The sequence below is a fragment of the Macaca mulatta genome, chromosome 11 (genome assembly GCF_049350105.2).
Source record: "Macaca mulatta isolate MMU2019108-1 chromosome 11, T2T-MMU8v2.0, whole genome shotgun sequence".
Classification (NCBI taxonomy): Eukaryota; Metazoa; Chordata; class Mammalia; order Primates; family Cercopithecidae; genus Macaca; species Macaca mulatta.
This window is the reverse complement of record NC_133416.1, coordinates 100,055,152-100,078,314: the sequence shown is the minus strand read 5'-3', so window position 1 is coordinate 100,078,314 and position 23,163 is coordinate 100,055,152. Positions and strand designations below refer to the sequence as shown.

At 40.9% G+C, this 23,163-nt stretch overlaps 1 protein-coding gene across 3 annotated transcripts in view; it reads right to left on the bottom strand.

Annotated features, from left to right (window-relative positions):
• The window catches only part of PLEKHG7 (pleckstrin homology and RhoGEF domain containing G7), a 73,289-nt gene that overhangs the window by 2,711 nt on the left and 47,415 nt on the right, over positions 1-23,163 (bottom strand). For all 3 annotated transcript variants that reach the window (XM_077954758.1, XM_015152445.3, XM_001105079.5), the window contains 6 exons: positions 22,529-22,642; positions 14,035-14,209; positions 12,021-12,136; positions 11,563-11,656; positions 6,185-6,264; positions 4,039-4,192 (listed from right to left, as the gene is read on the bottom strand). In XM_077954758.1, coding sequence (XP_077810884.1) covers positions 4,039-4,192; positions 6,185-6,264; positions 11,563-11,656; positions 12,021-12,136; positions 14,035-14,209; positions 22,529-22,642 — 733 coding nt within the window. The remainder of the gene's footprint in view (positions 1-4,038; positions 4,193-6,184; positions 6,265-11,562; positions 11,657-12,020; positions 12,137-14,034; positions 14,210-22,528; positions 22,643-23,163) is intronic.

The window sequence follows — 23,163 nt, the reverse complement described above, 5'->3', positions numbered from 1 at the left end:
AGAGAAAAAATGAGCAAGTGACATATTCTTGCTGATCATTAAGCTGATGCTTGTCTGCTGTCACTATTTGTATTTGTTGGAGTTAGTTTAACTCAGGCTTATCTGAGGAGGGTTGGGCTTCTTTCAGAATCCAAGTGAATAAAATACTTATTTTCTTTCTTTCTTTTTCTTTTTTTTTTTTATTTGGTGGGGGGGGGATAGAGTCTTGCTCTATCACCCAGGCTGGAGTGAAGTGGCGCGATCTCAGCTCACTGCAAGCTCCGCCTCCCGGGTTCAAGAAATTCTCCTGCCTCAGCCTCCAAGTAGCTGGGATTACAGGCACCCACTACCATGCCCAGCTAATTTTGTGTATTTTTAGCAGAGAAGGGGTTTTGCCATGTTGGACAGATTGGTCTTGAACTCCTGACCTCAGGTGATTCACCTGCCTCGGCCTCCCAAAGTGCTGAGATTACAGGTGTGAGCCACCATGCCCGGTCAATACTTATTTACTTAACTGCAAGAACTACCCCAGTATCACAGATTATACTCATAACAATCTAAACATCCTAATTCCTAAATTCTACTACAACAAATAAAGTCTGTTAAAATTCTGCTACAACAAATAAAGTCTGTTAAGGAGAGGCCATAAAATTCTGTCCAGCTTCTCTTCAGTGAGAGGACTTAAACCTATTAAAATGACTTTCTGGGAAAAAAAAAAAAAAAAAAAAAAAGCTGGCTGTGTTTGTTTTACTCTATAATTCTTTGCCTTATAAATTCCCTGTAGCAAGGTGAGGCTTTAAAGACCAGGTTGTTATTCTTGGCTGGTTTTTGGAATTAATTTTCCTCAAAAACTGTAACTGTACTTCTAAGTTACTCCAGGCATCCTTGCTCCATTTGGTTTGTAGAATAGGTACAAGGGACTTTATAAATGAAAGGACCTGCTAAGCTAGGCCTGTGAAATACAATTTGGAGAGAGTATCATATATAGGCAGGAATAGCTCTTTTTTCACTGACATTCTAATACAATAATTGACACCATTTTAAAAGCATTTTCTATGTACTGGGCACCATACTATGTTTTTTCTCTGCATAGCAACCCTATGAGATAGGTCAGCTAATTCCTACTTGTAAATAGGAAACAAATTAATCTTTCCAAGGTCACAGAGCTTATAAATGATATAGCCAGGATTTGGAATTAGGTCTTTCACTCCAGAGCTCAATCTCTCTCTTGTCCTCATTTACTTTTTCCTACTCTATAGCTACTCTGCCTCATGTACTGTATCTAATTAGTCAAGTTAATAGGCCCAAAGAATGAGAAAAATATTTTTAAAAGGAACAAGAGACGGTAATTAAAATCAGAAAATAAAACGGTGGAAGCATAGTTGTTTTTGGTTTTGCTTTTAGAGACAGTCTCACTCCATCACCCAGGCTAGAGTGCAGTCGTGTGACCTTGGCTCACTGCAACCTCTGCCTTCTGGGTTTAAGTGATTTTCATGCCTTTGTCTCCCAAGTAGCTGGAATTACAGGTGTGTGCCAGCATGCCTGGCTAATTTTTTTGTATTTTTTCACCATGTTGGCCAGGCTGGTCTTGAACTCGTGACCTCAAGTGATCAGCCTGCCTCGGCCTACCAAAGTACTGGGATTACAGGTGTGAGCCACTGCGCCTGTTCCCAGAAGCATAATGTTTTTAAAAAGATTTTTTAATTAAAAAAAAAAAAAAGAAATAGAGGAGAAAAAACATGCATCTTTCAAGGTAATCCAGTGATGTCAGATTTCCCATAAAGTTCAAGTCTTCAAGTTGGCAGGTTGTGACTACACTGAACCCTCAGCCGAGCTGCTTCCTCTTCCTCATGTGTGTTCTGGCACCTTTCTTTACTCAAGTCTATGTGTCAGGCCACAATCTCTAACTATAAACATAGCCAATCTATAGTAATCTATAACTATAGCCACTGTAGCAGGAGAAGAAATTCCTAGCATAGGACGCCCTCTACTATGATATTTTTCCCCATGAAAAAGTAAACTAAACAAATTACAGAACAGAAGTGATTTCTAGCCACCACATACTGAAGTTTTGTTTTATCTGCATTCCTCTGCCATCCCTTGGGCAGGTAAGAGGCTCACACTGAAAGTGAGCACACTCACCAAGCAAAGGTTTTGCAACCTTGACATACCCCTTTTGTGGCTTGCTCCTGAACCACTGTCTGGCTTGGCAGATTTTGGCCTACATAGATTTTGGTCCCAGTCAAGTCAAATACAAGAGGCTTTAAGGTCTGCCCTGTTACCTTTCATCAAATCTTACTGAAAATAGAAAGAATGGATACAGGAGGCAGAAGCTATCTTTCTGGATACAGGCTTCCCTTCTGCTCTTGGAGAGAGGTTATATTAATTCATGGGTTAATATGTAAGGCATTAAAATTTTTACAATTTATTTATTTTTATTTTTAGAGACAGAGTCTCATTCTGTCACCCAGGCTGGAGTGCAGTAGCAATCACAGCTCACTGCAACCTTGAACTCCTGCGCTCAAGCCATCCTCCAGCCTTAGCCTCCTGAGTAGCTGGGAATACATGTGTGTGCTGCTGTACTTCACTATTTTTTTTTTTTTTTTGAGATGGAGTTTCACTCTTGTTGCCTAGGCTGAAGTGCAATGGCTTGATCTTGGCTCACCACAACCTCTGCCTCCTGGGTTGAAGTGATTCTCTTGCCTCAGCCTCCCGAGTAGCTGGGATCACAGGTGTGCACCACCACACCTGGCTAATTTTGTACTTTTAGTAGACACAGGGTTTCTCCATGTTGGTCAGGCTGGTCTCAAATGCCCAACCTCAGGTGATCTGCCCAATTTGGCCTCCCAAGGTGCTGGGATTACAGGCGTGAGCCACCACACCCAGCCTATTTTTTTTCTTTTTTTAATAAGAGACTGGGTCTCACTATGTTGCACAGGCTGGTCTCGAACTCCTGGCCTCAAGCAATCCTACCGTCTTGGCCTCCCAAAGTACTGGGATTATAGGTATGAGCCACTGCACCCAGCTGGCATTTAAATATATAACTTAGTTATGTAGCATAACTATGTAAGTATTTGCTACTGTTGTTTGTATATTCATTCATTCACTCTTTAAGGTTTCTCTATTATGTATGAGTCAGTCCTATGCTCATCACTGAAGCTCTGGGCTTGGCTGCTGGAGTGGGAATTGAGGGGGATGGTGAGCGCTTTCTCTTTTCCAGCCCCTCCCATGGGGACAGGAAGTCAGTCCCCACCTGCCTGGCCTCAGCTGGTCTAGGAGCCTCTAGCCAAGGCAGAGTGGTGTCTGCTTCCTCCTGAACACTGCCGCCCACTCAAGCCCTGAGTAGACTGAAATGTCCTTGAGTAACTCAGAGTCCCAGGGCTTTTCTGACAGAGGATTTACTGATCTTTCATTATTCTAAGAGCTCCCCAAGGCCAACGGCTGTTCCTTATTCATCTTTGTATCTGCAGGGCCTGCTGAGTTCTCGGCTCTCAGGAGATACTCAAGAAATACTTGAATAAAAGATTAAAAATGATATATATTTCTGATGCATGTGTCATGTAGATACATGCATATGTATATGTGTGTGTATATATATGAATATATATATCTGGCATAATTATTTTAATAGAGTATAATAAAATATCTTACTCTTGCAATCTGGTAATGGTTTCTCAGTGTTTTAATAATAGCAATAGTATTAATGATGATACTGTAGGTAACAATATTAGTAGCAACTATCATTTATTGAATGCATCACATTTGTTATTTAATTTTCATAGAAACTCACTGAAATAGATATTATTATCCCTATTTTGCCAAGGCTTAGAAAACTGAAGTGCCTTGTCTAAGGTCATACAACTAGCAAGTAACAAGAGCTATCACTCAAGCACTGGACACCATAACTAATTCATAGAGTGAAAGATATATAGACACATAGGAACACAGTCTTGTTTTTACGAAGACTTAAATTGGATTTATGTCCTGCTACCAAGAAAGGCCAACATAAAACTCTGTGATGGCAAACAGATGAGCTGAATAATGGAAACAGACACATACCTGACACATGGAGTGGTTCAATACTTTTGACTACCAACCTATCTAGTGGAATAGGCTGATCGAGTACTGTACACGAACCACCCTCTTTTATTACTGCTTGCAACTCAGGAGTAAGAGAAGGACACATTAAACCAGGGTCTGAGCCTCCAAGTTTCTGAAATTAACAAGAAAAATAATGCAATAAACAGGAAATAAATATTGGCACACTTACCTAAAGTGCATCTGTAAGCAAATAGATTCTGAGAAACAATTGCCTAAAATCTATTATTGCCTAAAATTTTACTACTCTTTCTGAATCTTGAAAAGCATCTCCCCAAAGCATAGTGATTTATAGCAAAGTGTTTATTTTATTATTGTTATTACAATTTTTTTTTCTCAAGACAGGGTCTCACTCTGTCACCCAGACTGGAGTGCAGTGGTGCGATCTCAGCTCACTGCACTCTCAACCTCCTACATTCAAGTGATCCTCTCATCTCAGCCTCTCAAGTAGCTGGGACTACAGGCATACACCACCATGCATGCCCTGCTAATTTTGTTTTTCATTTTTTTGTAGAGATGGGATCTCACTATGTTGCCCAGGCTGGTCTTGAATCCGTGGGCTGAAGTGATCCTCCCAACTGTATGTCTGGGGTCTAATACTGAATTCTAAATAGATTCTATGCTCTAGAATTTATAAATAATTTAAATTGTGTTGAGCACATAAGATGATGATTTTTTCCAAAAGGGGGTAAAAATTAAAAATTGTGACCTGCATGGTATAAATTGTACATAAAATAGCAAAGAGGCATGTAAACTGATACCTTTCCTTACTTTAGGAATCAACTTGTGATGCATAAAACCAGAATATCAGTTTATTATATGTCCGACATGGGCTGCCATTAATTCATATACTCTGATTTGTACCATTAATTGATGTGAAGGTCAGCTATGCAAGCATCAAGGTTTTTTGAAGGGGGTAGAGATTTTTCAGAAATTGGCTTGTTCAGACATGCTAGTCTGAGTAACTTATAATGGGAGGTCATACAAATTCCGAAACTGTGACTCTTAATATTCTTGTACACCCATTCCCTCCCCAACCACCGATTACCTATTCATAGATTGATTAATGGGTATCATTTTATTGCTTAAAGATTTAGCTCAACTAACCCACATGGCATGTAGAAGCTTAGTTTATTAAAAGATATGAGATAGCTAGTCTCATGATCTTATCTATGCAAGGTTAGTCACTTGGTAAAGAAATGAATGGAATAAAGCAACATTAGATATCTCCGACTATTGAAGACACTGCATTTCTCTTCCCACCTCTGCGAGCGGATGTCTGGGAGCCTTAGAGAAACTTCCCTACCTGATACCACTCAAACACACCATTCAGGAAACAGATTGTGAAATAGTAAATTAGACAGAAAGCCTTTTGGGGACCAGCAACAGATCAGTGGCTTAATGGGTAGTAAAAATAACACCACCAATAATAGTAACAAATAATACTTAAGTAACGTGAAAAAAAATCCCTATTCCCTATAGAGATTTTGCAGCTCTAGCTCTTAGTTGACTCATTTTGTCTGTGATGCCAGTTGCATACACGTTTGGCTTCTACACTTTTTATATAGGTAGACACTGAGAGATCAGGGCTCCCTCTCATCTCCACCCCCAAATCATTATTTCTCAGAAATAATGTGAGCTTTCAAATAAGAATGAGTGTTGAATACCACCTCGACACAAGACAGTAGACAGTTCAGAGGGGTCCTACTCTAGCTGTTTTTGTTGTGGTGGCCAATTCAGTAAAGGAACGGGCCAAAATGGACAAAGATGTTTTGAGTTCCTTTGCTTGGGCAGGTCAGGCAAAGTCCTGTGGCTTCTGGGACTTAGCTTGCAAGTATATAGATTAAGTTGTTCTAAAAATGTATTCCTCTTTTGACATCCTTGAGAAATGCAACTCGCATTTTTTGTTTGTTTGTTTTATTTATTTAATTCAGAGCTTTATGACTAAAAACGTCAATATTTTATAGTGCCTTCATTTTTTTAGAGGAAAAGATTCAGCCTGATGTAAAGGAATATTTTATATTTTTACCACAATTTATTTAGAAATATTTCTAAACTCATTTAGCAAACTTGTTTAGAAACGTATTTTGAAATAGCAGCATTTTACCTTTTTGTTGCGCTTAGTTTTCGTAACTAAGAGGAAATCATTGAAGAGAAACAGATAAACATCTAGGAATCTTGTGCTTTCTGCAGAAAAAAAGAGAAGCTGAAATGGGGACTTGAAACTGTTAAGTAGAAGAGTTTTCCTTCCTTCCTTCCTTCCTTCCTTCCTTCCTTCCTTCCTTCCTTCCTTCCTTCCTTCCTTCTTCCTTCCTTCCTTCCTTCCTTCTTCTCTCTCTCTTTCTTTCTTTTTCTCTTTTTTATCAGTTAATTGTTTAGAAAACAAAACCAGGTGGCTATTACAGCACCCCAGGGCCTCCAATCATGTAGGTCACAAAGCTGCCCGCCTCAATGTTGAATTGCTTTATTTATTCCTAAAGCAGAGACTTGATGAGAGGCCAAGCTTCTAACATTAAAGACATTGAATTTATGATGTGTCTCATTTGAATCTAAAATAACTCAGATGATATTTGTAGTGGCTTCAACTAAGCCGAGAGTAAATCCATCAACTGATTGAACTTGCAGCATTTTTGCCCCTTGATTCCTCTGGGTGGTTATTGGCAAAGGCACACATAACCAGAGAAAAGGCATTTTCTCACTGCTATGAACTATGCTATTGTGTCCCTCAAATTTCATATGTTGAAGCCCTAAACCCCTAGTGTGGCTGCATTTGGAGTAAGAAAGTAATTAGGGTAAAATGAGTTAATAAAGCTAGAGCACTGATCCAGTAGAATTAATGTTCTGTTGAGACACCAGATACCCCACTGTCCCCCACCCCTCATCTTGAAGAGAGTGCTCATTAGGAGCTGAATTTGCCATCATCTTGACCTGGGACTTTTCAGTCTCCAGACTGTAAGAGATAAATTTCTGCTGTTTAAGCCAGCCTGTCTGTGATATTTTGTTATGGCGGCCTAGGTTGACAGTCATTAAAACTACTTATTTCTCAAGTTTTAGAATGTGTCTATAAATGTTTAGATATTCTCCATGTGTTTCATATTTACAACCTTTTCTGATATTAGCTTTAATAGTTACTTAAGGCAAAAAGCTTTTCTTCAGTTTTCCCTAAGAAGGGAATAGTAGTAGAAGAGAAACCAAATATTAGAATAAGGCATCTCCTTCCTTATTCTACTCTATCCCTTAGAAATTAGAAAAAAGGGTTAAATGTAAGTGATTTCAGAGGAAAAGGTTTTTAGAGGGGGTTGTGACAAGTGCTTAGAGTAATCGTAGGAAAACTCAGTAATTTTTTTCAGCTTATTCTATTATACATATTGTTCTAGAAGTTCTTTCTTATATGTTTTTACCCCTGGAAGATTTAAAGCAGTCGGTACAACATTTAGGATTCATTTCTATCCCCTCTTATTCTAAGTTTAGAGAAAAGATTTTTTATATATTTGCACAGGGGAGAAATCAGTTATTTTATTCAAATTAAATAGTCCTTGAATAGTTTTTAAAAAATCTTATCAGAAACTTAATTTTTCATAAATCAGGTTGTGGCAAAGACTCCTGGATGTCCCTTGAAAACCATTCTCCCCTTCTCTTGTAGCAATGGAATTCCCAACTTTTAGTGAGGACCCATCCACAGAGAATAGAGACTACATTTTCTTGCTGCCAAGTATGAGCAAGGAGCTAAATTCTGACCAATGGAATGTGAGCCAAAGTATGCAACTTCTGAGTCATATTCGTGAAGGGCAGGGCCTAGCTCTCTTGTCCCTGTCTCTCCTTCTCATTGGGTAGAAAGCAAACATATTGGTGAGTCACCTTGGGCCACACAGAAGAAGGCAATACCCTAGATTTGGCTACAAGACAGCAGGAATCTGGATTCCTAATGACTTCATGGAGTGGAGTTGTCATATAGGTTGAGACTTAACAAGAGAGAAATAAGCTATCTTTTTTTAACCTGTCTGTCTCCAGTCGCTGAATCTATACGCCAACTGATAAACAGGGCTAGAAATGGTACAACACTAGACCTGTGAACAGCCAGCTCAGCCTGCCATAGCAAAATACCACAGACAGGGTGGCTTAAGCAATAGGAATTTATTTCTCACAGTTCTGGAGCCTGGGAAGTAGGTGAAGGTGCTGGTCGATTTGGTTCCTGATAAGGCCTCTCTTTTTGACTTGCAAATAGCCACCTTCTGGATGTGTTCTCACATGGCAAACAGAGAGAGTGAGCTCTCTGATGTCTGCTCTGATTAGGATACTAATCCTATCAGATCAAGGCTCCAGCCCGAGTCCCTCAGTTTACCTGCATTTCTTCCTTACTCCAAGCATAGTCACACTGGACGTTAGGGCTTCAACATGTGATTTGTGGAGGAACACAATTCAGTCCACAGCAACCTTCAAACCTGTAAAATGTGCTATTACCATCCTCTGCTACTCATGTACGTGTCAGCTCAATGATCATTGTCAAAATGAAATAGTTTTGTTTTCTCCTTCTAATTTCAACTATTTCATTTTGACAAACACGCAGGGAGCACACCTTCTACGTGTTCCAGATGTTATTCTAGATAATGTTCCATACATTATTCTAGAAAGTGATAATTATTTTAGCTACCATTTATTGAAGCCCTAGTTTTCCACCAAGCAATTTATGAAACAAATTATGAAAATGTGTACCTTCTGGGAATGAGAAAGTATACTTATTTGGTTATAAGAGCACAGTTTTTAAGGCTGGAAGAAATTCGGAAACACTGTATGTGTTAGGTATCATCACATCATTTTCATCCTCATTGTCATCATCATTATCAGCAGCAGCAATAACATTTATAAAAGAGAATAAGAGCATTTAAATTTTCCCAAAGTCTACAATTGGTGCTAGATCCCCTGATTTTCGGTTCAATGCTTTTTTCATTTAAAATGATGTCCTGTTTCTTCACTTGATCTTAGCCAAAAGACCAAGAAGCGAAACGTCCTGTTTCTTCAACACTATCACCCTGCCCCATTAAATCTCCATGCTCATCTCTGAGTCCAGTCTCATGACTTTGCACTTGACTTGATACCATGTAGACTACATCATATGGAGTCTCCATCTCTGATGGAATTTGACTAATACAGCTCATGCCATTAAACAAGTGCCTGGTGTTGGTGACATTACGTAGTTCATCTCCATGCTACCACGTTTGACTGTACAAGAAGCATTTTCTGGAAAAGTTGAGTCTGCTTGTAAAGAGCCTTTCTTAGGTGAGCTTCCAATCCACACATCTATGACAGTCACTTTGAACCCATGCGATGCATGAATTCACATCTGACATAGCCTTTCACCCACAAGGAGATGCTCCTCCAGCTTCCATGTGGGTTCTTATTATGCCCAAACCTGAACCCTAAAATTGACTCCCTGACCCCACTCCCTCTACCACCCACGACATTATCAACAAAACTTTCAGATACATAGATTAGAACAGTTTTTTATACTCATTTCCTCTTCATCCACTTTATCGATCATAAAGTCCTCCTGGTTTTGCCTTTGCAATATCTCCCGTATCCTTTTCCATCATGCCCATTTCTAATGTTTTAGGAGAAGCTGGTGCATCTCACAGTATTGGGAGGTAGGGAGGAAGAGGGAAGGCGTGAACCAAAGTCTCACATAATTTCAGGTGAGGCTAGTTTTGGAGGTAAAGATAGATGCTGGAACACAGATTATGTTTTGTTTTATTACTTTGATTTGTTCTTGACATAAAATATAATTACTTTGAAGTTGTAAATAACATTAAAGAAAAGTTAAAATTGTTATCTTTTCAAATGAAAGTGGGGGGTGGGTGAACAACAGGTTAAAAATGGTAGAGCAACAGACAGGCCCAGAGTCTTCTCACTTCATACTGTTCACCACTGAACTTCCAGTTTCACCACTGATCTCTCTGCTTTGGTCTCCTCTATGCCATTTTGAAGACTGCTTATTAACAACGCTTTCTTCAACACCCTTTTAACCGATCACTTCCCTGTCTGAGAGCTCAATGACTTCTGCTTGCCTGCAGTTTCCTGGCTGGGTCCTTCTGTTTGGTTTCCAAGGCAGTTGCTCTGATTCTGGAAGCCAGCTGGACCAACGCAGCCTGGCTCCAGCTGGTACTCTGTCATTCACCCACCAGGTGAACTTGGGCATGATACAGAACCTCCCTGAACCCCAAATCTCTCACCTGTAACAAGGGATTAAAAGCAACTTCTCTATTTAACTTACTGGAAAGAGACAACGTATGAAAAAGCCCTTGGATATAAAACACTGGACATGTCTATCTTCCTTGTTTAACAGCTGCCAGGGGGGTTTTACATCCTAACCTGACATCCAGACTACCTCTAAAATAGAGCAGAGTTTCAATATACACGTATTAAGGGATTATTTCCCAGCCCCTCCCCACCAGATATCACATCACCACTGTTACGCAACCTCCCATCCCACAGGACTTCACACTCAGTAGGTACCTGGTCAAGATTTTGTGCAGAAATGAATAAATAAATGATTCTAAATCTTATTTCAGCCAGGCAGCCTTTCTGGTCATCATGATATTTATTGAGCGTGAACTTTGTGTCAATCATTCTTTTGAGTGCTTATACATCTGTTGATTCATTTAATCCTCACAATAAAGAAAGGTAAACTGAAGCACAGGAGATCACTGTAAATGGCCCAAGGTTGTACAGGCAGAAAAGGCTGAGCAGGGAGTGAGCCAGGCAGTCAGCCCCAGGGGCTTGGCTTCCTATGTACTCTGCTAGAAACTAAGCTTCTGCAGGGACTTCTGTCTCCAAGACTTCTCTGGCTCTGCTCTTTATCTGAATGACCTCCCTCCTGTCCTTCCACTGACCTCATCCTTCCTGCCCCTCCAAGCCCACCTCCAGTCCCACGGACTGCACGAAGCCTCTCAGGGCACTCCAGCCTCAAGGACTCTCTTCTTTTCTGAACTTATCCTGCAGGTCTGGTAATAAGGCAGAGCTTCCCAACTAGAGGGAAAGAATTATACAGAATGCGTTTTTATATCTTCCAATGGCACCAACCTAGCACAACTTGTACTATATTATAGATTCTCCATAAACATGTGAGAGCTTGATTGTCTGGCTCATTGGAGGAGTACAACGGTTGTGATGATAACACCTGCCATTGACTGAGAGTTTACTAGATCCCAGACTGTGAGCTAAGTTGCTCTTGTTTGTTGTTTTAACAATCCTATGGAATAATTACAGTTATCCCATTGCAGAGAGAAAACAGAGGGCACCTAGCTAGCTGTGTTGCGAAGTCTTCATTCAAGCCTGAGTCTGTATGGCTCCATAGGGTGCTCTCTGATTCACACCCTCCATCACCTGGAACATAGGCAAACACAATTCCTCCTGCTCTTCAATTACTGGCAGTCAAACAAGATACAAGGCGGCACAGATGCTGGGTTTTTAAAGGAAGCAGTTATTTACCTGCCAGAGTCAATTTTCCTTCGTAGAGAAGGTGTCTGTTGGTTGGTGACAAGATGTTTTCTGCTGTGTGTTCTTTAAAAATGTGTTTCAAACACTTGTAAAACAAGGGAGAAAATAAAAGAGATGTTGTTAGTGATCGGAAGAGAACATGTTTAAAAAGCTGGGGCAATCAACTCCATCTAGAAAGTTCATGACATTTGGAAATGCCGGCAGACGGACATGGGAACGGGAAACAATGAAAAAACCTCTCAGAAGGACCATCATAAGAATGGCACAGCAACCTCAGCCTCCCCGCACACAATGCCCTACAGATGAAGACTTTACTTCCTGTTCTGGAAACTAGATTTATTCTTCAAGTGGACAGATGGGGACATCTAAAATGATTGTATTTCTATCTGAATGCCCAACTTCCAGAAATGGACAGAAGTCCTAATTGATTTTTTTTTTTTTTTTTGTACCTCTGGAATGAAAAACCTTTTATCTCTATCCCAAAGCGGTGGCCACACTATAATCTCCTGTAGATATCTAAATTTTTGGAAATTGTCCAGCCATTTCACTTTTCCTTCAAGGTCCCCTGAAAGACAAGACATAGTCTTTTTAGGTGCATGTGACATTGCATATAAATTTTAACCAAGGTCCACAGGAATCATTTAGAAGCACTGGCCACCCCTGGAGCCAGACCATATATTAAGTTCGTTTCACATATTGCTTGCTGTTCATGCGTCTTAGAAAACTCACTAATTTGAAATCAGCCTCTTGCAGAGAAAAATGAAGCTTAGCTAATTTAATTCAGTAGGTTGAAAGTATATTGTGTATTCTTATTTCAAGAATACTAATAAAATCCTTGGTAGTTTTCTCTTATTTCCTAGACCACACAGCCTGTAATTAGAGGAAGAAAAAAAATCAGACTAACAAGGACAGACATATGTTTTTGTCCCAATCGTAAAAGTATATTTTCACTTCATGATCATGATGATTATTTCTTTTTTAGTAGGAACTCAATTTCTCTTTGGAAGGTTTATATTCATTTTCCAATGTTTTCTAATAACATGTTGCTATTGAGGGTTTGAAATGTTTTTTGAAGACATGCAGGGCAAGTAAAAGACCTGCAGAATCACATTGTTAGCAGACCTCTTCAGAATTCACCATCTTTAAGATAATAGACTTAAATGGAGGCCACACAGGTCTCCTCCCTCAACAACAGAATCCATCTTTCACTGAGAAATCTCCAGAGGTGCTGCATTATCTTTCCTCACAAACTCATCTAAATGAGCCATAATCCTTTTTTTTTTTTTTTTTTTTTTTTTTTTTTTTTTTTTTTTTTGAGACGGAGTCTGGCTCTGTTGCCCAGGCTGGAGTGCAGTGGCCGGATCTCAGCTCACTGCAAGCTCCGCCTCCCGGGTTCACGCCATTCTCCTGCCTCAGCCTCCCAAGTAGCTGGGACTACAGGCGCCCGCCACCTCGCCCGGCTAGTTTTTTGTACTTTTTAGTAGAGACGGGGTTTCACCGTATTAACCAGGATGGTCTCGATCTCCTGACCTCGTGATCCGCCCGTCTCGGCCTCCCAAAGTGCTGGGATTACAGGCGTGAGCCACCGCGCCCGGCCAATAATCCTTAAGATTACTTCTAAAGCTTAAAGAAGTCATCTTTAAGAGACTCTTTGTCTTACTCGCTTGATAAACTTAATTCCAGCTCTTCAAGTAATTTTAGAATCTGAATAAAAAATTTAAAAACAGAAGAAAAACCCAATTAAACAGTCATTTTACCTTTTTTTTTTTTTTTTTTTTAAAGCACCTGTTCCAGGCAGTATCACTTTACTTTTAAATTTGTAAAAGAAAAAACAATTATGTACAGCTGAATATTACCAATTTGAATTGTTCCCTTTTGATGCCCATCGGGAAACCTTGGTTTATGGGCATAAATCATGAACTTCTTTATGTGAATTTCAATTATACAGAGTTACACAAATAAACTTAAGTCATCATAGGGCCTGCTCAGTTCCCATCCTCAAATTTCAGTTCTAAAGATTGCAGTTGGCAGTAGTTTCACATTGACCTTGGCTTTTGGTGATCTGAGAAATGATGAATGGTAATTTATCCTCTGGACACATTTTCCATGGTGTTTACTCCCATTTGCTTTGTGTGTGGGGTCAGTTTGGCTGTTAAAAACAAAGTGCCTTCAGTTATCTGGGAAGTAGAACTTTTCCTGCCTGAACTCACTTCTGAAACACTTGGAGACAGAGCCACATCCTGTGTAAACTTGGTGCTAGAGTTCTCATAGTGTTCGCCAGGATGTGACTGGAGCCCATTGTTCTGTGCGTATTTGATTTACAATGCACTCACACTTGAACCCACATTTCCAAGAGCCATGACCTCAAATCAATGGAATTGCCTCCTAAGATGGAAGCCTAGAGGGTTTCCAGGAGTCACAAGGCCACAATTCTTCAATTAAGCTCTTATCTCAGGGACTTACGGATGGACTTTTCCACCTTTTCCTTGATGGAGTAGATCATGATTTTCTCAGCAGAGTCCATGCTCCTTTTCCAGATATTCTTCAGCAACAATGGATATCGAGTGAGCCTCTGAAGTGGGGCCACTAGTAGCTCAGGCAGGTGGAGCCGTCTGCATTGTTCATTTTGCTCACACCACTGGGGAAGACAAAAGTAGCCACATCAGAATGATCTACCTCACCCATTGAGCCACTAAGAAGCCTGGATATGAGAGGTTCTTGGAGATTTTACTCAGTAACTGCAGGCCGTACTTGTGAGTGTGCTGGGACAGTTTATAAGCCACAAATTAAATCCCCTAAAAAGTGCATGTTCCATTAGCGGTAGTGATAAGATGTAATAATAGATGTGTTCCAGCCTTGTTTACCCTTCTCATTTGAGAGTGAATTTACTTTTGCCCATTAGCCTTTCTTCCCAGGCCCTCAGGGGAGATTTCTGGTTTCACCAGCTTTGTTCCCATCCTTGTTGTGATGCAGTTAGGAGAATTGAGAATTGAGACTGGAGAGGCAGGAGGGCAAAGGAAGGATTCTTGCTTGTTGGGTCAATTCCTTGACTCCCCTTAGCTGAGGAGGATCAAGGTAGTGATAAAAAACGAAGAAAAAAGAAAAGAGAAGTTGAAGAGGCTTAGTTGATCTAGAACAAAAAGGGGAGAGGAGAGAGGTAGAGATGTGGACAATTTTCAATAGGGAGAGTTTGGAGTTGGGATTTGGAAGAAGAGGCAGTTCTAGGGTATGCCAGCACTGGGGAAGACAAGAAATTTTAGTAATTTAGTTCAGTAAGTATTGCCATGGGTTATACATTGGGGTTCCATAAATGGTGTTTGAGAAACCTCAGTAAACATGAGAATAGCTTTTACATTTGTTTTATCTGCTGTGCTATTTCTTTGAATGTGAGCTTCCTTGAACTAAGGGGCTCTGACTTTAATGAAGGTGGCAAATGAGGCATGGAGGTGGTCACTGGCCAGCATGCAGATGGGTACATCAGGAAGGAGTAGAGGGGGTGCTGTGTTCTATTCCTCTTCTCTTACCCTGTCCACTCACACCAAATTGACCCTGAGTTCAGTGATAAAGGGATTAATATCAACCGAATGTTTGCTTTCCTTCAAATCCACGTAATATTACTTTTAATGCCAAAAACTGCAATTACTTTTGCACCAACCTAATAAAATCCTAACCTTCAATGGGGTGGTATTAGGAGGTGGGGCTGTTGGGAGGTGATTAGGCCATGAGCATGAAGCCCTCTTGAATGGGATTAGTGTCCCTATAAAAGGGGTCCTGGAGAGCTCTCTAGCTCTCTTTCCACCATGTGAGGCTACAACAAGAAGACAGCTGTCTGCAACCCAGGAGAGGGTCATCACTAGCCCCTAACCATTCTGGCACCAGGAGACTTTCAGCCTCCAGAATTGTGAGCAACAAATTCCTGTTGATTATAAGCCACCCAATCTATGGTGTGTTGTTCTAGCAGCCTGAATTGACTACAACAGGGATCCCGCCCTTACACTAAATATTTCTCCTGCTGCAGGCTGTTGCCTCATTTCTTTTCCACCTTCCATTCTCCTTTCATTCTCCAGGTTAAATCCTTTGCAGTGTGACCCAGATCCTTCAGGGTCATCCTCTGGTGGGCCAGGCACACTGCAGGAGACTCCTGCTGCATCGCCAGAGACACCTTCAAGTCCACGTGTCAGCCCTTGCATTTTGAAGATCTAGGTACAATTGGCTCAACTCCCAACCAATCCAATGGCCTGTGGAGGTCCAAACTCCTCCCCTAGATATTTACCAACTCAGGGGACTGAGATTCTAATGGCTTCCTCTGGCCCCTGAACTCTTGTTTCCATGTACACTGTTTCTTTCCTGAACAGCATGGAACAAATGTATCCTTTTGGTTTCCTATGTGAGTTTCTGCTGTAAACCCCCTCATGACATGTTTTGTGAGTGTGCATATTTATTTTACTGAAGATTTTGGGTTGTGAAGAGGGGTCAAATACACAGCCCACTAGCCCCTACTATTTTGCTGGCTCCATTCTCTTCTTTGGAAAGAGAGAGCTCTTTCTCTCTTCCTCCTTAAACCCTCCCTTTATCTCCTAGCCTCCTGCCTAGCAATTTGCATTTGTCTTTCATAGCTTGACCTCGTCCTTGGTGGGGTGAGGTGGAGTCTCACTCTCCTTCCACACTATCAGCCTTTTTTTTTTTTTTTTTAGGGAGATGGGGAACAGAGTCTTGCTCTGTCACCCAGGCTGAAGTGCAGTGGTATGATCACAGCTCACTGCGGCCTCGACCTCCCACCTCAGCAGTCAAGCAGTCCTCCCACCTAAGCCTCTCACATAGCTGGCACCACAGGTACAGGCCACCACACGTGGCTAATTTTTAAATTTTTTGTAGAGACTGGATCTCACTATGTTGCCCAGGCTGGTCTCAAATTCCTGAGTTCCAGCAATCTGCGCACCTCCCAAAGTGCTGGGATTACAGGTGTGAGCCATAGTACCTGGCTTAGCTGGATGTTTTGGAAAACATCCTGAGCTCTTCATCATGGGGATGCTGCCAAATTCAGTCTTCTTGGCTGGGTGTGGTAGGTCACGCCTGTAATCCCAGCACTTTGGGAGGCCGAGGCAGGAGGATCACTTGAGGTCAAGAGTTCAATACCAGCCTGGCCAACATGGTGAAACCCCGTTTCTACTAAAAATACAAAAAAAAGAAAAAAAGAAAAAAATAGGAGTGGTGGCGCACACCTGTAATCCCAGCTACACAGGAGGCTGAGGTGGGAGAATCACCTGAACCTGGTAGGCAGAGGTTGCAGTGAGCCAAGATAGCACCACTGCACTCCAGGCTGGGCAACAGAGCAAGACTCTGCCTCTAATTCAATCTTCTCCTTTCCCCTACGTACAGATGGCTGGCCATGAGAGTGAGCTCATGGTGCATGGTGAACGGAGCTCTAGGAGCTGGGCTCTGAGGACCACCTTCTCTCTCTGGGCCTCCGATTTCTCTTTTTAGACAAATTAGGCAATGTGCTGAAAGATATGGTCATTCTAGGGCAGAGGTAGGATTTGAATTCAGACCTGTCTGAACATGATGTTCAATCTCCTACAATGCTCTGTTGTAAACAACATTATTGTAGAACTTAAGCCTGTGTTATGGGCTGCCTGAAATTGACCTATAAATGCAGTGGGGTAAATTTACCCTTAAGGCCAAGCTTTATGAATGTATGTACTTTATCCTGGTGCACATTAATGGGATTAGAATTCTTCAACTGTTTTAGTTTTATTTATTTATTTATTTATTTATTTATTTATTTATTTATTTAGACAGGGTCCGTCTGACTCTGTCACCCAGGCTAAGTGCAGTGGTGCAATCATGACTGACTGCAACCTCAGACTCCAGTCTGGCTAGATGGCTCTTGGCTAGATGATCTTCAAGTTCTCCTCCAGCTCCAAATGACTGTGGTTCTCATTGAGGTTGGCAGGGATGGAGACAGAAGCAAGCACGACAGATGAAGAAAGGCTGGGAGTGGAGGGGAGCAGGGCTGTGCTTTAGCGGCTGATTTCCATGTTGACTCAGGGACAGCATCGTTCCAATGATACCTTTGAGTCCTGGACCTCTTGGGTGCCTGGGAATCCTTGTAACTGATTTCTCAGCAGCAGTAGGCCCCTGCCGTCCCAAAACCTCACCGCCCCAGGCCACTGCCCCAAATTGCCCTGCTGTGGGAAACAATTGTGGCTGCCAGCATGCACTGGTATTCAGGGTCAAAGTGAAAACACCAAACTCCTCCAGATAAAAACTGGCAAGAAGCATCTGTGGTAAATAATTTAGACAAGGATCCAGGCAGGGATGTTGGAAGCGTTTGTGTTTCAGGAAACTTCAGAAGAGAGAAAAAGAATGGCTTGACATTATAAAAGTGAAGCTGTAAGTTTTCCTTTCATCTCTCTATTGACTTCATTTTTCAGGTCTGTTAGGGAAGGCAAATAACACTTCATCGAGAGAGATTGGACATAAAAGGCCTTTTTTATTGATGAGTCTAGATCAATGGATGCTACTTTTGCTTTATAATAAATATCCAATGTGCTTAGGGGAACTGTGAAAGGATTCAAGGGCCCCAGATGAAAATATGTCCCATCACTTGAGTGTGGGAGGTTGAGGCTGCAGTGAGCCATGATGGTACCACTGCATTCCAGCCTGGGTGACAGAATGAGACCCTGTTCCAAAAAATAAATAAAATAAAATAAAATAAAAAGTCCTAATAAATCTGTCTTAATGGGATGCAGCATTAGGATGGGGCAACCAGAATTCTTGGAACCTCGGGAAATTTACTTACCCTTTCTAAAATTTATCAGTAAAATGTAGATAACAAGAGTAACTACCTCATTGGGATGGCGAGAGGTTTTAATGAGATAACCCACACAAAGTGCTTAAAACAGAGCGTGGCACATCTCAAACACTCAGTCCATAGCAGCTAGAGTTCTTAGCCATTGTTAGTTGCGTCACACGAAGAGACTTGGTATGAAGTTCCCAGTTTCTTCCTCTGCATTATTTTGTTTCTAAAATAGTAAGCAGGAGGATCGCTTGAGCTTAGGAGTCTGAGATAAGCTGGGCAACATAGCGAGATCCAATATCTATAAAAATTTAGAAAATTTGCCAGGCATGGTGGCATGTGTGTGTAGTCTCAGCTACATGGGAGGCTGAGGTGTGAGGGTCACCTGAGCCCAGGAGTCTGAGGCTGCAGTGAGCTGTGATTGTACCACTGCACTCTAGCCTGGGTGACAGAGTCAGACCTTGTCTCAATAAATAAATAAATAAGTAAATAAATTAAAAAACAAACAGTAGGAAGAATTCTAATCCCATTAATGTGCACCAGGATAAAATACATACATTCATAAAGCTTAGCCTCATGTGGTATGGAGGGTTTAGAGGTCATTTATCACTGCATTTACAGGTCAGTTTCAGGCAGCCCATCACATGGCATAGGTTTACATTCTCCAAGAACGTTGTTTTCCAACAGAACATTGTAGGAGATTCAACACTGGGTTCAGACAGGTCTGAATTCAAATCCTACCTCTGCCCTAGAACAACCATACCTTTCAGCATGTTGCCTAATTTGTCTAAACTCCTGGAAAATGGGGACAATATCAAATTCTGCAGTTAGTGTGTAGACAAGAAGATGAGGGATGACCAGCATGTACCACAGTGTCTAGGCCATAGCAAGGGCTCAAACACTAGTCACCATGAGTATCTGTGAGTCTCTCCCTGACCTCTCACCTTTGTTTCATGAGGCTAATAGTTCCACGGTCATGGGAAATAGCCCCAAGGAACTGGAAATAGTTCTGATATGAAGAGCACTGGATTTTTTGCCTGAAAATCTTTCTATGGTTCTTTCTTTGCCACCTATTGGCTATGTGGCCTTGCAAATGTCATCTAACCTCTCTGAGACTCGGGGACACAAAGGAACAATGTAATCAACTTTACAGGTTTGTGTTCAGAATTAAGAGATGTTTGAGAAAGTGTCTGGTAAAGTATTATGCATTGTAAAAGCGTCACGTGGTCTGGGTGTGGTGTCTCACGCCTGTAATCCCAGCACTGTGGGAGGCTGAGGCAGTTGGATCACTTGAGGTCAGGAGTTCGAGACCAGCCTGGCCAACATAGAGAAACCCCATCTCTACCGAAAATACAGAAAATTTGCCAGGCATGGTGGCAGACACCTGTAGCTCCAGCTACTCGGGAGGCTGAGGCAAGAGAATCACTTGAGTTTGCAGTGAATCACTGGAGTTTGCAGTGAGCTGAGATTGTGCCACTGTACTCCAGTCTAGGTGACACAGCAAAATTCTGTCTCAAAAAAAAGCATCATGTGTTATAACAGCACTGTATTCTCTACCTACTACCTTTCCCAAAATATCTTTGGATGCCACATACATTTTTATTCATACACAATTTTACATATGTATGGGGCACATATGATATTTTGATATATGTGTACAATGTACACCATCACCAATGTACAAATACATCAGGGTATTTAGGATATCCTTAACCACATTTATTAACATCATTTCTTCATGTTGACAACATTTTAAATCTTCTAGCTATTTTGAAACACACAATAAATTATTGTTGTCAACTATAGTCACCCCAGTGGGTTATCAGGCACTAGAACTTATTCCTTCTATAACTGTATGTTTGCACCCATTAACCAACCTCTCTTTACCCCTTCTCCCCACTTCCCAGACTCTGGTAACCATCATCCTACTCTCTATCTCCATGCAACTAACATTTTTTAGCTCCCACATATGAATCAGAACATGCAATATCTGTCTTTCTGTGCCTGGCTTATTTCACTTAATGACCTCCAGTTTCATCCGTAAATGACAAGATTTCATTCTTTTTTCTGGTTGAATAATATTCCATTGCATATATATATATATATATATATATAATATTTTCTTTAATCATCTGTTGATGAACACTAGATTGATTCTATGTCTTGGCTATTGTGAATAGTGCTGTAATAAGCATGGGGGAGTAGGTATCCCTTTGATACACTGATTTCTTTCTTTTGGCTAAGCACCTAGTGGTGGGATTGCTGGATCGATGGTAGTTTTATTTTCAGTTTTCTGAGAAACCTCCATTTTGTTTGCTATAACAACTGCGCTAATTTACATACCCACCAACAGTGTACAAAAGTTCCCTTTTCTCTGTATCCTTGCCAGCATCTGTTATTTTATTTTATCTTTTTAAATAGTAGCCATTTTAACTGGGGTAAGATGATATCTCATTGTGGTTTTCATTTGCATTTCCTTGATGATTAGTGATGTTGAGATATTTTTCTTTTTTCAACCTGTTGGCTATTTGTATGTTTCATTTTGGGAAATGTCAGTTCAGATTCTTTTCTCACTTTGTAATGGGATTTATTTTTTTGATCTTCGAACTCCTTGTATATTCTAGGTATTAGTTCCCTGTCAGATGAATAGTTTGCAAATATTTTCTCCCATTCTGCAGATTGCCTCTTTACTCTGTTGTTTCCTCTGCCGTGCAGGAGCCGTTTGGTTTAATACCGTCCCATTTGTCTATTTTTGTTTTTGTTGCCTATGCTTTTGAAGTCTTAGCCCTAAAATATTTGTGTAGACCAATGTCCTCTAGTCCTTCTTTTATGTTTTCTTCCACCAGTTCTATAGTTTCAGGCCTTATAATTCATTTGTATTTGATTTTTAGATATGGTGAGAGATGGGGTCTACTTTCATTCTTCTGCATGGAGATACTCAGTTTTCCGAGCACTAATTACTCAAGACAGTGTTGTTTCTCCAATGTATGTTTTTGGTGCCTTTGTCAAAAATCATTTGGCTTTGAATACATGTATATAGGATTTTCCAAAGTTATTTGAAAACAATAATTGGACCTTGTTAAATTAATCTCTTCCTCAGCTTGGAAGGGAGAGAAAGGAACCTGGATTCTCCCAGTTTGGGGGCCTACCTAAGAGTCTAATCCATCAGCTTCTAGGGGAAACATTCACAAAATGATTATTCATGCATTTGGAAATCTAATGAGCTATCAGTTTTCAGTTTGGGTAGCAAATGAAACATTAAAGGTCCGAAGCTACAAAAATATGGCCAAGTCCCTTCCCTAAGATTATTCCCCTTTTCTCATCCTTGGCACACCCAGGCTTCCTGGCATATCAAGGCCGTGGCAGAAGCCCACTGATTCACAGCTGAGTCATTGGGAACCATGGGAGCCTTTCCTCCCAAGCCTCTGAGGTCATGCTCTGGCAGGGGCTTCTTGCAGCTGCAGAGAAGAGCTGATTTTCTGGAAAGGCTTGGACCATTTTCTCTGTATGATCCAAAAGGGCTCTGGCACAGGACTGAAAAGGTCCAGCCCAGACTAAAGAAATATCAAGGCAGGGACCAACAGAATTAGGGAAGTCAGGGGAAATTGGTTTTAGGCTTGGCTACTAGAAAATGCTGAAGGCCCCCGGCAGAAATTTCTTTTAATGCTGTGGGACCCAGAGCTGCCATATTAGCGCAATTCCGGAGGCAACATTGACATTGTGCTTTATACTCTAATCAAGGGGGCAGCACGGATGTAGAATACAGTGTAAATGACGCCGCAAGTTTCTGTCCTGGAACTAACTCCTGCAAGAGGCAAACTTCTAAGTCACAAAGCTCAGGTTCTTACTATAGTTTCTCCTTACAATGTACCAGTTTCTACCGCAAATAAAATAATGAACAAAGAAAACATTTTTAAGCCCCAGCCAAAATCTCAGGAGGGATATTAGATAACATAATGTTTCCAGATGTGCACCATTTAATATTCCTAAGTGTGCAGTGGACAATCTATTTATGAGGAAAGCAGATTTATAGTTAAAACATAGTGTTGATCATTTTGTTTTCTTCTTCCCATTTAATTTAAATACAATCATTCCTAGTACACATGACACCCGAAAAGCACCAGAAAAATTACGAAAGAAAAGAAAACGATACTTTACTTTTAAATAAATTCCAAAGTCATCTCTCTGCCTCAGGCTCTCAAGATAAAAGATAGCAGCTGAATAGTTCAGGCAGTAGGTCTGGTGGCTCTGACAGAGACTCCCTCGGAAATACTGCAAGAAAGGAAGAGCAGAAGGAGGATGAACACAAGTGAAGGAGAGCATTGATCCCTGACAGACTATTTCTCTTCACTTTTATCATTAACTAGGGAAAAGTGGAGGAGGCGCCATGATCAAGCAGGCACTACAGCTGCGTGGAAATACACAGGTAATCTCCAAGTAAACATTATTTTAACAAAATATGGTACTCTCATAATAAACAGCTGACACCTCAATAAATAGTCTTTTTCTCCTTATACTTAAAGAAAATTCTATTTAGGCCGTCTTGATTTAATTCACCCCTTCACTTCTGTTTAAGGTTTCTTCAGGTGCCACATCCTGCAGGACACCCAGTAACAAATATTGCCTTTGATTTGGGTGACCCTGTTGGTTGATGTTAAGTTTGTGTTGATACTAAGTGATTAAAGTAAGGACACTTGACTTTTCATCTGATATGCCTCAAGAATTTCCATGCATTTAATTTTGCTGGCTTCTAAACATGTAGAAATTTTGGACATCTTGGCTGGGCGCAGAGG